Source organism: Cygnus atratus, unplaced genomic scaffold (assembly GCF_013377495.2).
Source record: "Cygnus atratus isolate AKBS03 ecotype Queensland, Australia unplaced genomic scaffold, CAtr_DNAZoo_HiC_assembly HiC_scaffold_38, whole genome shotgun sequence".
Taxonomy (NCBI): Eukaryota; Metazoa; Chordata; class Aves; order Anseriformes; family Anatidae; genus Cygnus; species Cygnus atratus.
The window spans coordinates 157195-172604 of record NW_026109974.1 but is presented as its reverse complement, the minus strand read 5'-3'; the positions used below and the strand labels follow the sequence as shown (position 1 = coordinate 172604).

At 51.9% G+C, this 15410-nt stretch overlaps 1 gene segment (V, D, J or C); it reads left to right on the top strand.

Annotated features, from left to right (window-relative positions):
- The first annotated feature begins 3042 nt into the window (after positions 1 to 3042).
- LOC118261340 (immunoglobulin heavy constant gamma 4-like) lies at positions 3043 to 13416 on the top strand. The segment is given in 6 exon segments: positions 3043 to 3193; positions 7402 to 7698; positions 8074 to 8394; positions 9071 to 9382; positions 10121 to 10447; positions 13232 to 13416. Coding segments are annotated over 6 exon segments (1593 nt in total).
- Positions 13417 to 15410: the final 1994 nt, after the last annotated feature.

The following is a 15410-nucleotide window of genomic DNA, read 5'->3' as shown; positions in this document are numbered from 1 at the left end:
ATAACCCATAGGACCAATAATCAATGGGGTCAATAAATAATAGGGTCGGTAACCAATGGGATCAATAACCGATAGAACTGATAACCACTAGGGGCCATAAAATATAGGATTGATGACCAATAGAGTCAATAATCAATAGGACTGGCAATCAATAAGGTCAATAATCAATAGGATTGACAACCAATAGGGCCAATAACCGATAGGGCCAATAACCAATAGGATTAAGCACTGACAGAGCCCGTATAATGAACTAATTGATCCCAAATCCAGGTAATCCACCCCCCAATCCCAGGTAATTCACCCCAAAATCCAGGTAATTTACCCAAACCCCAGGTAATTCACCTCAAAATCCCGGTATTTTACCCCCAAATCCCGGGTAATTCGCCCCCAAATCCCGGGTAATTCGCCCCCAAATCCTAGTATTTCATCCCCAATCCGAACTAATTCACCCCAAAATCCAAGTAATTCAACCCAAAATCCAAGCACTTTACCCAAAATCCAGGTAACTCACCCCAAAATCGCACTCACCCCAAAATCTGTGTAATTTGCCTCAAAATCCAGGTAGTTTACCCCCAAATGCATGCATTTTAACCCCAAATCCAGGGAATTCATCCCAAAACCCACGTCACCCCCAAACCCAGGTAATTAACCCCAAATCCAAGTAACTCAACCCAAAACCCAGTTAATTTACGCCTAAATCGAAGTCACCCCAAAATCTGGGTAATTTACCCCCAAAATCCAGGTAATTTACCCAAAATCTGCGTATTTTATCCCAAATCCAGGTACTTTACCCAAAATCCAGGGAATTCACCCCAATTTTTCTTCTCTCTCCCTCCAGGTGGGTGCCGGCGGTGGAGGAGAAGACGCGTGGTGAGAGGTGGGTGCAGGAGGGCCACCAAGAGGTCACCTTGGTGGACCACCATGGGCCACCAAGAGGTCACGGTGGCCACCAAGAGGTGATGGTGGCGGCCAGCAGGAGGTCATGGTGGCCACCAAGAGGTCATGGTGGCCACCAAGAGGTGGTGGTGTTGGCCACGAGGAGTTCCTGGTGGCCACTAGGAGGTGATGGTGGTGGTCACCAAGAGGTCATGGTGGTCACCAAGAGGTCATGGTGGCCACCAAGAGGTGGTGGTGTTGGCCACGAGGAGTTCCTGGTGGCCACTAGGAGGTGATGGTGGTGGCCACCAAGGGGTGATGGTGGCCACCTGGAGGTCATGGTGGTCACCAGGATGTGATGTTGGTGGCCACCAAGAGGTATTAATGGTGATAGTCACCAAGACATGCCAATGACGGCCACCAACGCTGGTGGTCACCTACAGGTTCTCATGGTGGTGGCCACCAAGAGGAGGTCACGGTGGCCACCAAGAGGTGATGGTGGCGGCCAGCAGGAGGTCATGGTGGCCACCAAGAGGTCATGGTGGCCACCAAGAGGTGGTGGTGTTGGCCACGAGGAGTTCCTGGTGGCCACTAGGAGGTGATGGTGGTGGCCACCAAGGGGTGATGGTGGCCACTAGGAGGTGATGGTGATGGCCACCAAGGGGTGATGGTGGCCACCTGGAGGTCATGGTGGTCACCAGGATGTGATGTTGGTGGCCACCAAGAGGTATTAATGGTGATAGTCACCAAGACATGCCAATGACGGCCACCAATGCTGGTGGTCACCTACAGGTTCTCATGGTGGTGGCCACCAAGAGGAGGTCACGGTGGCCACCAAGAGGTGATGGTGGCGGCCAGCAGGAGGTCATGGTGTTGGCCACAAGGAGTTCCTGGTGGCCACTAGGAGGTGATGGTGGTGGCCACCAAGGGGTGATGGTGGCCACCTGGAGGTCATGGTGGTCACCAGGATGTGATGTTGGTGGCCACCAAGAGGTATTAATGGTGATAGTCACCAAGACATGCCAATGACGGCCACCAATGCTGGTGGTCACCTACAGGTTCTCATGGTGGTGGCCACCAAGAGGAGGTCACGGTGGCCACCAAGAGGTCATGGTGGCCACCAAGAGGTGGTGGTGTTGGCCACGAGGAGTTCCTGGTGGCCACTAGGAGGTGATGGTGGTGGCCACCAAGGGGTGATGGTGGCCACCTGGAGGTCATGGTGGTCACCAGGATGTGATGTTGGTGGCCACCAAGAGGTATTAATGGTGATAGTCACCAAGACATGCCAATGACGGCCACCAATGCTGGTGGTCACCTACAGGTTCTCATGGTGGTGGCCACCAAGAGGAGGTCACGGTGGCCACCAAGAGGTGATGGTGGCGGCCAGCAGGAGGTCATGGTGTTGGCCACAAGGAGTTCCTGGTGGCCACTAGGAGGTGATGGTGGTGGCCACCAAGGGGTGATGGTGGCCACCTGGAGGTCATGGTGGTCACCAGGATGTGATGTTGGTGGCCACCAAGAGGTATTAATGGTGATAGTCACCAAGACATGCCAATGACGGCCACCAATGCTGGTGGTCACCTACAGGTTCTCATGGTGGTGGCCACCAAGAGGAGGTCACGGTGGCCACCAAGAGGTGATGGTGGCGGCCAGCAGGAGGTCATGGTGGCCACCAAGAGGTGGTGGTGTTGGCCACAAGGAGTTCCTGGTGGCCACTAGGAGGTGATGGTGGTGGCCACCAAGGGGTGATGGTGGCCACCTGGAGGTCATGGTGGTCACCAGGATGTGATGTTGGTGGCCACCAAGAGGTATTAATGGTGATAGTCACCAAGACATGCCAATGACGGCCACCAACGCTGGTGGTCACCTACAGGTTCTCATGGTGGTGGCCACCAAGAGGAGGTCACGGTGGCCACCAAGAGGTGATGGTGGCGGCCAGCAGGAGGTCATGGTGGCCACCAAGAGGTCATGGTGGCCACCAAGAGGTGGTGGTGTTGGCCACGAGGAGTTCCTGGTGGCCACTAGGAGGTGATGGTGGTGGCCACCAAGGGGTGATGGTGGCCACTAGGAGGTGATGGTGGCCACCTGGAGGTCATGGTGGTCACCAGGATGTGATGTTGGTGGCCACCAAGAGGTATTAATGGTGATAGTCACCAAGACATGCCAATGACGGCCACCAATGCTGGTGGTCACCTACAGGTTCTCATGGTGGTGGCCACCAAGAGGTGCCACCGAGGGTCACCTGCAGGTTCCAAAGATGGCCACCGAGATCTGATGGCGGTGGCCACCGAGGTGTTCTGGCCATGGCCCCCCAGATGTGACGGCGACGCTCGTGCGCATCGAGCTTCTCCAGGACCTTGGTGTCACGTCCGTAAGCTACGTACGCGTAGAGCTCTGACAGTGGTGGTCGCCTAGACCTGCTAGCCATGGCCACCTAGACGTCGGATGGAAGTCCACCTGGACGTGTTAAGGAAGCCCACGTAGATGAGCTAGCAAATCTCCCCTAGACGTGCCATGGAAGCCCACCTAGGTTTTCTGGCCGTGCTCACCTAGAGGTCCTAGGGAAGCCCACCTAGGTGAGCTATGGAAGCCCACCTCGATGTGCTAGCAAAGCCCACCTAGGTGTGCCGGCCATGCTCGCCTAGATTTTTCTGGCCATGCTCCCCTAGATGAGCTAGGGAAGCCCACCGAGATGTGCTGGCCATGCCCACCTAGGTTTTTCTGGCCATGCTTACCTAGGTTTGCTAGGGAAGCCCACCTAGATGTGCTATGGAAGCTCACCTCGGTTTTCTAGCAGTACTCAACCAGATGCTCAAGCAGAGCTCCCCTAGATGAGCTAGGGAAGCCCACCAAGATGTGCTAGCAAAGCCCACCCAGATTTTCTGGCCATCCTCACCTAGATGTGCTAGAGAAGCTCACCTAGGTTTTCTGGCCATGCTCACCTAGACGTGCTATGGAAGCCCACCTAGACGTGCTATGGAAGCCCACCTAGCTTTTCTGGCCATGCTCACCTCGATGTGCTATGGAAGCCCACCTAGACGTGCTATGGAAGCCCACCTAGCTTTTCTGGCCATGCTCACCTAGACGTGCTATGGAAGCCCACCGAGATTTGCTGGCCATGCTCACCTCGATGTGCTATGGAAGCTCACCTAGGTTTTCTGGCCATGCTCACCTAGACGTGCTATGGAAGCCCACCTAGCTTTTCTGGCCATGCTCGCCTAGATTTTTCTGGCCATGCTCCCTTAGATGAGCTAGGGAAGCCCACCGAGATGTGCTGGCCATGCCCACCTAGATTTTTCTGGCCATGCTCACCCAGATGAGCTAGGGAAGCCCACCTAGGTGTGCTAGCAAAGCCCACCCAGATTTTCCAGCCATGCTCACCTAGACGTGCTATGGAAGCCCACCTAGATGTGCTATGGAAGCCCACCTAGATTTGCTGGCCATGCTCACCTCGATGTGCTAGGGAAGCTCACCTAGAATTTCTGGCCATGCTCACCTAGACGTGCTATGGAAGCCCACCTAGGTGTGCTAGCAAAGCTCATCCAGGTTTTCTGGCCATGCTCCCCTAGATGTGCTAGCAAAGCCCACCTCGATGTGCTGGCCATGATCCCCTAGCTTTTCTGGCCATGCTCACCGAGAGGGGCCAGGGAAGCCCACCGAGAGGGGCCAGGGAAGCCCACCTAGCTTTTCTAGCCATGCTCACCTAGATATGCTAGGGAAGCCCACCTAGACGTGCTAGGGAAGCCCACCTAGGTTTTCTGGCCATGCTCACCTTGATACGCTATGGAAACCCACCTCGATGTGCTAGCAGAGCCCACCCACATTTTCTGACCATGCTCACCCAGGTGTGCTAGGGAAGCTCAACTCGACATGCTAGGGAAGCCCACCAAGATGTGCTATGGAAGCCCACCAAGATGTGCTAGCAAAGCTCCCCTAGGTTTTCTGGCCGTGCTCAGCTGGATGTGCAAGCAAAGCTCGCCTAGATGTGCTATGGAAGCCCACCTAGGTGTGCCGGCCATGCTCGCCTAGATTTTTCTGGCCATGCTCCCCTAGATGAGCTAGGGAAGCCCACCGAGATGTGCTGGCCATGCCCACCTAGGTTTTTCTGGCCATGCTCACCCAGATGAGCTAGGGAAGCCCACCTAGGTGTGCTAGCAAAGCCCACCCAGATTTTCTAGCCACGCTCACCTAGATGTGCTATGGAAGCCCACCTAGACGTGCTGGCCATGCTCACCTCGATGTGCTAGGGAAGCTCACCTAGGTTTTCTGGCCATGCTCACCTAGACGTGCTATGGAAGCCCACCTAGGTGTGCTAGCAAAGCTCATCCAGGTTTTCTGGCCATGCTCCCCTAGATGTGCTAGCAAAGCCCACCTCGATGTGCTGGCCATGATCCCCTAGCTTTTCTGGCCATGCTCACAGAGAGGGGCCAGGGAAGCCCACCGGGAGGGGCCAGGGAAGCCCACCTAGCTTTTCTAGCCATGCTCACCTAGATATGCTAGGGAAGCCCACCTAGACGTGCTATGGAAGCCCACCTAGATTTTTCTGGCCATGCTCACCTCGATATGCTATGGAAGCCCACCTCGATGTGCTAGCAGAGCCCACCCACATTTTCTGACCGTGCTCACCCAGGTGTGCTAGGGAAGCTCAACTCCACATGCTAGGGAAGCCCACCTAGATGTGCTATGGAAGCCCACCCAGCTTTTCTAGCCATGTTCACCTAGATATGCTAGGGAAGCCCACCTAGGTGTGCTAGGGAAGCCCACCCGAGATGTGCCGGCCGTGCTCCCCTAGCCTTTCTGGCCATGCTCACCTAGCTGTGCTAGGGAAGCCCACCTAGATGTGCTATGGAAGCCCACCTAGCCTTTCTAGCCATGCTCACCGAGATGTGCTAGGGAAGCCCACCAAGCAGTGCTGGCCAAGCCCACCTAGATCTGCTATGGAAGCTCCTCTAGATGTGCTAGTGAGGCTCACCTAGCTGTGCTATGGAAGCCCACCGAGATGTGCTGGCCATGCTCACCTAGATTTTCTGGCCATGCTCGCCTAGACGTGCTATGGAAGCCCACCTAGATGTTTTAGCAAAGCTCACCCAAAAAATTCCCCCTCAAACCCACCGTGCTCAGGTTCCATCCAAGCCAGCAGTGCTCAGCCTTGAGATTTTTCTAGAAAAAAACCAGCTTGGAGCTGTGCTGGAGGTCCTCACCTCGACCTTCTCCATGAAGCTCAGGTGCGAGCCATGCTAGTGATGCTCAACCTCAATTTCCTCCAAAAAAAAATTGAAATTGAGCTTTTTTGAGGGACACTCAGCCTTGATGTTCCATGGAAAAGCTGAGTTTGAGCCGTGCACAGCTTCAATATTATCTCAAAATTATCTCAGCTTCGATTTTTTTTGGAGGAAAATCCCATTTTTGAGCTGTTCAGTGGTGTTCAGAATCAATATTTTTGGAGGAAATCTCGTTTTTGAGCTGCGCAGAGATGCTCAGATTTGGTATTTTTAGAGGCAATCTCAATTTTGAGCTGTTCAGTGACGCTCAGCTTCGGTATTTTTGGAGGAAATCCCATCTTTGAGCTACTCAGTGTTGCTCAGAATCGATATTTTTAGAGGAAATCTTATCTTTGAGCTGTTCAGTGATGCTCAGCTTCGATATTTTTGGAGAAAATCTCAGTTTTGAGCTGCGCAGTGATGCTTAGATTTGATATTTTTAGAGGCAATCTCAATTTTGAACTGTTCAGTGACGCTCAGCTTCGATATTTTTGGAGGAAATCTCGCTTTTTCAGCTGTGCAGTGGTGCTCAACCTCGATCTTCTCTAGGAAACTCCAATTTTGGGCTGCGCTTGCGCTGTTCAACCCCAGTTTTCTCTAGGAAAACCTGATTTTGAGCTCTGCCAAAAATATTCAGCCTCGATTTTCTCTAGAAAAGCTAATTTTGAGGTCTTTGAGTGATGCTCAGCTGCAAAATTACTTGAAAAAAATCGCAGTTTTGAGCCATTTCAGTGGTGACCTCGACCTCCTCTAGGAAACCCCAAATTTTTGCCACTTTTGTGATGCTCAGCCTCAATTTTTGGTAGAAACGCTCAATTTTTAGCCAATCAAGCCACCTTTTTCCTCCAGCCCCGCTCAGCAAAAGCAGCCCCGTGTCCTCTCCAGACCCCCCCAGCATCTCCTTACCATCAGAAGGTCCCAAAAAGCGTAGAAGAACCCAAAATTGGACAGGGGCAGGGGAGCGGCGCAGCCGACGCCGCGCGCCGAAATATTTTGGGGTCGGGGCGGGCGGGTGGGAGACCTCGGTGCGACAGGGGTGGGCGCGACGCCGTGACGTGGGGGTGGGTTTTTTGGGGTGAGAAACGGCGTCGGGAGGAAACTCTTTGCCCTTGTGAACTTCCCCCGTCTGGCCACGAGGTCCCCCGGGGACCGGCGTCTCGGGGTCGCTTTCACATCACCTTTCGGCGGAGGTCCTCCACCTGCTGGGTGGCGGATGGTCCTCTGGCCGCCACCAAAATTTGGGCTTCTCCTCCTGCTCCTGCAGTCTCTGCCACCGCTCCCACTGCCTACTCGCTGGTCCCCTGCCTCAGTGACTGCGATAGCGAGGGCAACGTCACCATCGGCTGCTTCGTGAACGACTTCTTCCCCGAGCCCGTCACCATCAGCTGGGTGTCCAGCGTTGCGGGTGACCAGGTCACCTTCCCGGCCGTCCAGGGCAGTGACAGCTTCTACAGCGCCAGCAGCCAGCTCACGGTGCCAGCCAGCAGCTACTGCGACAACTCCTTCCAGTGCAAGGTCAACCACGTGCCCACCTCCACCTCCCTCACCGAAGTCATCGAGGGTGAGGAAGACGTCGGTCCTGGTGTTGTGGGATGGTTTGGTCGGCTCCTAGATGGGTTGGGGGTGGTGTCAGCCTTGATCTTGGTCTTCCATGATGACCTGGTAATCTCCTAGTTGGGTTGGCGTTGCTCCTGGCCTTGCTCTTGGCCTTCCACGATGACTTGGTCAAGTCCTAGTTGGGTTGATGTTGGACTTGGCCTTCCGTGAAGACTTGGTTGACCCCTAGATGGGTGGGAAGTGCTTTAAACCTTGCTCCTGGCCTTGCACGATGAGTTGGTCAACTCCTAGTTGGTTGAAGTTGCTTCTGGCCTTGCTCTTGGCCTTCCATGATGACTTGGTCAACTCCTAGATGGGTTCTGATCCTTTTCTTCTGCAGGTAAGTGTCCTGTTGACCCCCTGGTGAAGCTCCTCAGCTACCCAACCCAAGAAGACCCCGAGAATAGGGTCCTGCTGGTGTGCCTCATCGAGGGGCTGAAGGGCAGCAACGCCGAGGTGGAGTGGCTGGTGAACAAGGAGGTCCAGAACCTGGAGGAGGACAACTACAGCTGCAGCGAGTGCTCCAACAAGGCGGCCACGCAGTGGAGCCAGGTCAACGTCAGCCGGCAGAGCTGGGACCAGGGGGCCGAGTTCTCCTGCAGGGTGTCCCACCCGTCGCTCAAGGAGCCCATCGTCAAGTCCATCAGCACCTACTGCAAAAGTGAGGGCCGTGGCGTGGGTGGGAGGTTGGTTGGGGTCCTTGGAGGTGGATGGATGGGTAGATGGACAGGGTAGATGGTTGGTTGTGGTCCTTGGAGGTGGATGAATGGGTAGAAGGTCAGGATGGAGGGTTGGATGGAGTCTTTGGAGATGGATGGATGGGTGGATGGTCAAGATGGATGGTTGGGTGGAGTCTTTGGAGATGGATGGATGGGTAGAAGGTTGGTTGAGGTCTTTGGAGGTGGATAGACATCCACGAGATGACACGCGGCCAGGTGAGTGACATCATGACGCCAGGAAACGAAGTGGTGACAGTGGCTTTTGGACCTAAAAAGCAGAAATTAAGAAAATAGGTGGACAAAGCCACAAAAATTAAGGAAAAAAGTGTTGCGGTCGCAATTTTCTTGGAAAACGCCCCAATTCCTGTCTTCTGGGGTAGGTTTTTAGGGTCAGGTGCTCGGCCAAGAGGTCCCAAGGGGGATTCACGCCCCAGAGATCTGTTTTTTGGTGGGAACGAGGTCCCAAGATCTGCCCCAAAATGGGGAATATGGGGAAATGCCCCAAAACTCTGTATTTTTGGTGGGATCGAGAAGATGGGGAGAGCGTTTAGATGCAGAATTTGGCGTCCCCCGACCTCCCGCCCCGCTCAACGCCGCTCCCCACCCCACCCCACCCAGGTCCCGGACCCAAGCTGGATGTCACCGTCCTCCCCCCGTCCTTGGAGGACCTCTACATCAGCCAGAACGCCAGCATCACCTGCGTGGTGGCCAACGCCCCTGAAGACCTGAAGCTCTCCTGGTCCCGGAGCACCGCGACCGCCTTGGACGTGTCCTCCGGGGAGCCCGAGAAGCAGGAAAACGGCCTCTACCGCCTCACCAGTGTCCTGAAGGTCTGCGCCGAGGAGTGGAACAGTGGTGAGACCTTCTCCTGCTCTGTGTCCGGCTCGGAGCTCCAAGGACCCATCAAGAAGTCAGTGAAGAAAGACCTAGGTAGGAAGCCACTGCTCCTCTCCTGCCCCGCTCGCAAGCCCTGGTGGGGAAGGAGAAGTTTGGGGTGAGGGCAGAGATGTTTGGGGCCAAGGTGGAGAAGTTTGGGGCAAGTGGAAGCAGTTGGCTGGAAGAGTTGAGTGGAATGGGTTGGTTTACTGGAAGAGGTCTAGATGGAGAGCAAGGGCTTCTGGGAGAGTCACCATGGCCGGTCTGATGGAAGGGTGTGGTCTCCTGGAAGGAACGTGCCCACCAGAAGGTCTTGTCCACCAGAAGGGTCCACTGGGAGGGTCTACTGGGAGGACCTAGCCTACTGGAAAGGTCTATCAATCTGGAAGGACCTAGCCAACTGGAAGGGTCTTACTTGGAGGACCTAGCCAATTGGAAGGGTCTAGCCTACTGGAAAGGTCTATCAATCTGGAAGGACCTAGCCAACTGGAAGGGTCTAGCCTACTAGTATGGTCTATCCAACTGGAAGGACCTAGGCAATTGGGAAGGTCTAGCCTACTGGAAGGGTCTATCCAACTGGAAAAGTCTTACTGGGAGGACCTAGGCAACTGGAAGGACCTAGCCTACTGGAGAGGTCTATCAATCTGGAAGGACCTAGCCTGCTAGAAGGGTCTTACTGGAAGAACCTAGCCAACCGGAAGGGTCTATCAAGCTGGAAGGACCTAGCCAACTGGAAGGGTCTTACTGGGAGGCCCCCCCCGGCCCACCCTGACCGTCTCTTGCGCCCCGCAGCCGTCTCGGTGCAGGCACCCTCCGTCTACATCTTCCCCCCGCCGGTGGAGGAGCTGGCCCGCCAGGAGACCGCGACCTTGACCTGCCTGGCCTCGGGCTTCCGTCCCCGCGACATCTTGGTCACCTGGACCCAGCAGGACCGGCCGGTGTCTTCCGGAAGCTTCTCCACCTTCGGCCCGCAGGAAGGCGACGGCGGCCTCTTCAGCATCTACAGCAAGCTGAGCGTGTCGGCGTCCGAGTGGCAGCGGGGGGACAGCTTCGCCTGCGTGGTGGGGCACGACGGGATCCCGATGAACTTCGTGCAGAAGAGCCTGGACAAGAGCACGGGTAAACCCACCAACGTCAACGTCTCGGTGATCCTCGCCGATTCCGACAGCACCTGCTACTGAGCGCGGGCGGGCGCGGGGCTGTAAATCCAAAAAAAAAAAAAAATATATATAAGAACGATGGAAAAAAAGAAAAAAAAAAAGTATGGTGAAAAAAAATATAAGCCTGGTGGAAAAAAAATAAGTATGATAATAAAAAAAGATGGAAATCACGCACAAAAGTTCCAGCGCTGGTGTCTTCATCCGGTGCGTCCACCTCCTCCCAATCCCCGTCCGAAAAAAAAATAATGATAATAATTCAAAAAAAAAAAAAATCCCCCCAAAAAGTGATAATAATGATGAAAAAAAAGATGGAAAAAAAAAAAAAAGATGATAATAAAAAAAACATGGAAATCATGCAGAAACATGATGGTGCTGGTGTCTTCACCTGGTGCATCCACCTCCTCCCAATCCCCTTCTAAAGGAAAAATAATGATAATATTTACAAATAAAAAAAAAATCAAAAAAAATAATGATAATAGTGATGATAACGATGAAAAAAACTGATAATAATAAAAAAAACAACATGTAGAAATCATGCAGAAACGTGCCGGCACTGGTGTCTTCATCATGTGCATCCACCTCCTCCCAATCCCCTTCCAAAAAAAAATTAATGATAATAATTCTGAAAAAAATATACAATTCCAAAAAAAATGATGATAATAATGATGATAACAATGAAAAAAAAATGATAATGGTAAAAAAACCAAAAACAAACAAACAAAAAAAACAACAGAGAAATCACACAGAAATGTGCCGGTGCTGGTGTCTTCATCCGGCACATCCACCTCTTTCCAATCCCCTTCCAAAAAAAAAATTAATGATGATAATTCTGAAAATCAGAATAATGATGAAAAAAAAATGATAATAGTAAAAAAAAAAAAAAAAAAAAAAAAAAAAAAAAAAAAAAACAGAGAAATCACACAGGAACATGCTGGTGCCTTCACCAAGCACATCCACCTCCTCCAAAACCCACCCATCTCCCAGCCCCAATTAACAATGGGGCTAATTAAATAGGGATGGGGCTAATCAATTAGGGATGGGGCTAATTAATTAAGGACAGAGCAAACCAATTAGGGATGGGGCTAATCAATTAGGGATGGGGCAAATCAATTAAGGATGGGGAAAATCAATTAGGGATGGGGCTAATCAATTAGGGATGGGGCAAATCAATTAAGGATGGGGAAAATCAATTAGGGATGGGGCTAATCAATTAGGGATGGGGCAAATCAATTAGGGATGGGGCAAATCAATTTTCCGTTTTCCCTCTTTTTTTGCCTATTTTTTTTAGCAAGTGGTGAGAAAGAGCAGGACGAAATGACCCGTTTTCCCCTCTTTTTTGCCTATTTTTTTAATCAAGAGAGGTGAGGAAGAGCAGGATTTACACAAATTAGGGATTCCCAGTTTGCTCGCAGCAGGGTTTTGGCCAAGAATTGGGTAGAAAACGGGGAGAAATGGAGTCTTTGTTGCACGCAACAAAAATTTAAAAAAAAAATCTGCTTTTTTGCAGCAAGGTTTTAGAGAGAAACGAGAGAAAAAAATGGGTGGAAATGTGGCTTTTTGCAGCACTCGCCCAAAAAAATAAAAATAAAATCTCACTTCCCCTTTTCTCGCCGCAGGGTTTTAGACACGAATTGAGTAGAAAACAGGCGGAAATGGGGTTTTTGCTGCGTGCACCAAAAATCCCTCCTTGCTGGGAGAGTTTTGGAGAGGGATTTGGTGAGGAAATAGGTGAAAAAGTGACCTGCATAAAAAAAAAATTGGTGAAAATGTGAAATTTGGCTACATGCATCAAAAAAATCCTACTTCCACTTTGTTTGCAGCGGGGTTGTGGACACGAATTGGGTAGAAAATGGGCAAAAATTATTATTATTATTATTTTTTTGCACGCACCAAAAGAACAACCCACTGCTCTTTTGCTCGCAGTGGGGTTTTGCCCAATAATTGGGTGGGAAATGGGTGAAAATATGGCTTTTTGGTGCATGCACCAGAAGTCCTCACGACCCCGTTGTTTGTTGAAGGGTTTTGGAGAGGGATCGGGTGGAAAAAATGGGTGAAAATATGGCTTTTTGATACATGCACCAAAAATCCTCATGGCCCCATTGCTTATAGGACTGTTTTGGAGAGGGATTGGGTGGAAAAATGGGTGAAAATATGGCTTTTTGGTGCATGCACCAAAATCTTTGTGGCCCTGTTGCTTGCTGAAGTGCTTTGGAGAAGGATTGGGAGGAAAATGGGTAAAAATATGGCTTTTTGGTGCATGCACCAAAAGTCTTTGTGGCCCCGTCGCTTCTAAAAGGCCTTTGGACCGGGATTGGGTGGAAAAATGGGTGAAAATGTAGCTTTTTGATACATGCACCAAAACTCCTCATGATCCCATTGCTTGCAGAAGGGTTTTGAGGAGGAACTGGGTGGAAAAATGGGTGAAAATACGGCTTTTTGATACATGCACCAAAAATCCTCATGGCCCTGTTGCTTGTTGAAGGGTTTTGGAGGAGGATTGTGTGGAAAATGGGTGAAAATACAGCTTTTTGATACATGCACCAAAAATCTTCATGGCCCCGCTGCTTATAGAAGAGGTCTGGAGAGGGATTGGGTGGAAAACGGGTGAAAATACAGCTTTTTGATGCATGTACCAAAAATCCTCATGATCCCATTGCTTGTTGAAGGGTTTTGGGGAGGAACTGGGTGGAAAATAGGTGAAAATATGTCTTTTTGGTGCTGACCCCTGCCCCTTTTTTGTCAGCCTCCCCAGAATGCATCATGGTGGTCCTGGGCAAGGAGACGGAGCTGGAGACGGAGGAAGACGTCACCGACCTCTGGACCGCCGTGGCCTTCGTCATCCTCTTCCTCCTCAGCCTCTGCTACAGCACCGGCGTCACCCTCTTCAAGGTACCCCCCCCACACACACCCCCCAACAATAATAATTAGCGTTAATTAAGGCTGAGCAATTTAATTTTGGTGTCTCCCCAGGTCCTCTGAGTGCTGAAGGTCTTCACCCATGGGTGGCCCCTCCGTTGTCCCAGGGGTTGGACCGGGAATTTTTGTGCTTTTCTCAAAAATGCACAGAATAAAATGATTTTCAGACCGTTTCCACGGGCTTCAAGAAACCCCTTTTCCACCCCAAAATGGAGCCACGTTGCCTCGGTGATCTCCAGCAGGCTTCAAGAGACTGTTTTTCCCCGTGATGAAGACACGTTGTGTTGGTGCGTCACACTCTAATCTCCTCAAATCTCAAAAAAAACCTTTTTCCCCCCAAAACAAAGCCCTGTTGTGTTGGTGCTTCCTATTCAATTTCCATCAGGTTACCAAAAAAGACAGTTTTCCCCCCAAAATGAAGCCTCACTGTGTCGTTCCATCTCAGCCTAATCTTCATCGAGCTTCAAGAAACCCATTTTTTCCCCAAAAAAGCCCTGTTGCGTCAGATTATTGCACCCCAATGTCCATCAGGTTGCCAAAAAAACCATTTCCCCCCCAAAATGAAGCCACTTTGTGTTCATACATCTCATCCTAATCAAAAAGCTTCAAAAAACCCATTTTCCCCCAAAATGACGTCCCTGTTACATTGGTGCATCACAATAAGAACCCCCCTTTTCTTCATCACATGGCCTCGATGCACCCCAAACAAGTTGCCCGAAATCTCCCTTTTTTCCCCCATTTTCCTCCCCAGCCCTACACCCCTCCATGGGCTGATTGTGTGCCGGGGACCCAATATTTCAGTTTTTCCTCTCATTTTCCTCCCCAGCCCTACACCCCCCCAGGGGTTGATTGCATGCCAGAGACCCAATATTTCATTTTTTCCCCCCATTTTCCTCCCCATCCCTACACCCCTCCATGGCTTGATTGCGTGCCGGGGAGCCAAAATTTCATTTTTTTGACCAAAAACCCCAAAATCCTGTTTACGATAAAAGCCATTTTCATTTCTCCTCTTTCCTCCCCATCGTGGTTTCTTGGGCTGCTGCCTGAGTCATTTGGGGAGCAGAAACTGGTTGTTTTCCCCCCAAAAAAGCAGCGCCGAACATCTGGATTTTGGCGTCACCCCGGCCAGATGTGTCCTGTTTACCTGAACCGCGCTTCTCCCTCTGAGTCACCGCACCCAAAATAGCCATTTCCTGCCCCAAAACCGCCCCCGGCGCCTTTCCCATGGAGGGACGCGGTGCATGATGGGAAAAACATGGCGGGAGCGAGGAGAAATGCGGATTTTTTATCGAAAATATGGCAACGGAGAAGCAAAGATGGGAAATTTGTTAATAAAGTGGGATTTGAACGGTTTTTGGGGCATTTTCTGGTGGATTTCGCCCCGTTTTGTGGCTTGTCCTCCCTCCGAGGCCGTTGGCCAATGGGAAGGAGGGGACGGAGTGGGAGGGGCCTGGGCTCTGCTGTAGAAGACGAGGAGGAAGAGCGCAATGAAGGTGGAGATTGTGGTCCAGGCCCCTCCGCCCCATTTCACAAAGCTCGGCCCACCGCAATCCCAGAGGTCCGTGGGGCAGGGGACGCCATCATTAACCCATCTAATTAACCCCTAACAACCCTTCCCTGATGCTAATTGGCTGCCCGGTCATGGACTTGGAAGACCCAGCAAGGTCTTGCAGGACCCAACGTGGTATTGGAAGACCCAACGTGGCCTTGGAAGACCCAACATTGTCTTGGAAGACCCAACGTGGCCTTGGAAGACCCAACGTGGCCTTGGAAGACCCAACGTTGTCTTGGAAGACCCAACGTGGTCTTGGAAGACCCAACGTGGTCTTGGAAGACCCAACGTGGCCTTGGAAGACCCAACGTTGTCTTGGAAGACCCAACGTGGCCTTGGAAGACCCAACGTGGCCTTGGAAGACCCAACGTGGCCTTGGAAGACCCAACGTTGTCTTGGAAGACCCAACGTTGTCTTGGAAGACCCAACGTGGCCTTGGAAGACCCAACGCGGC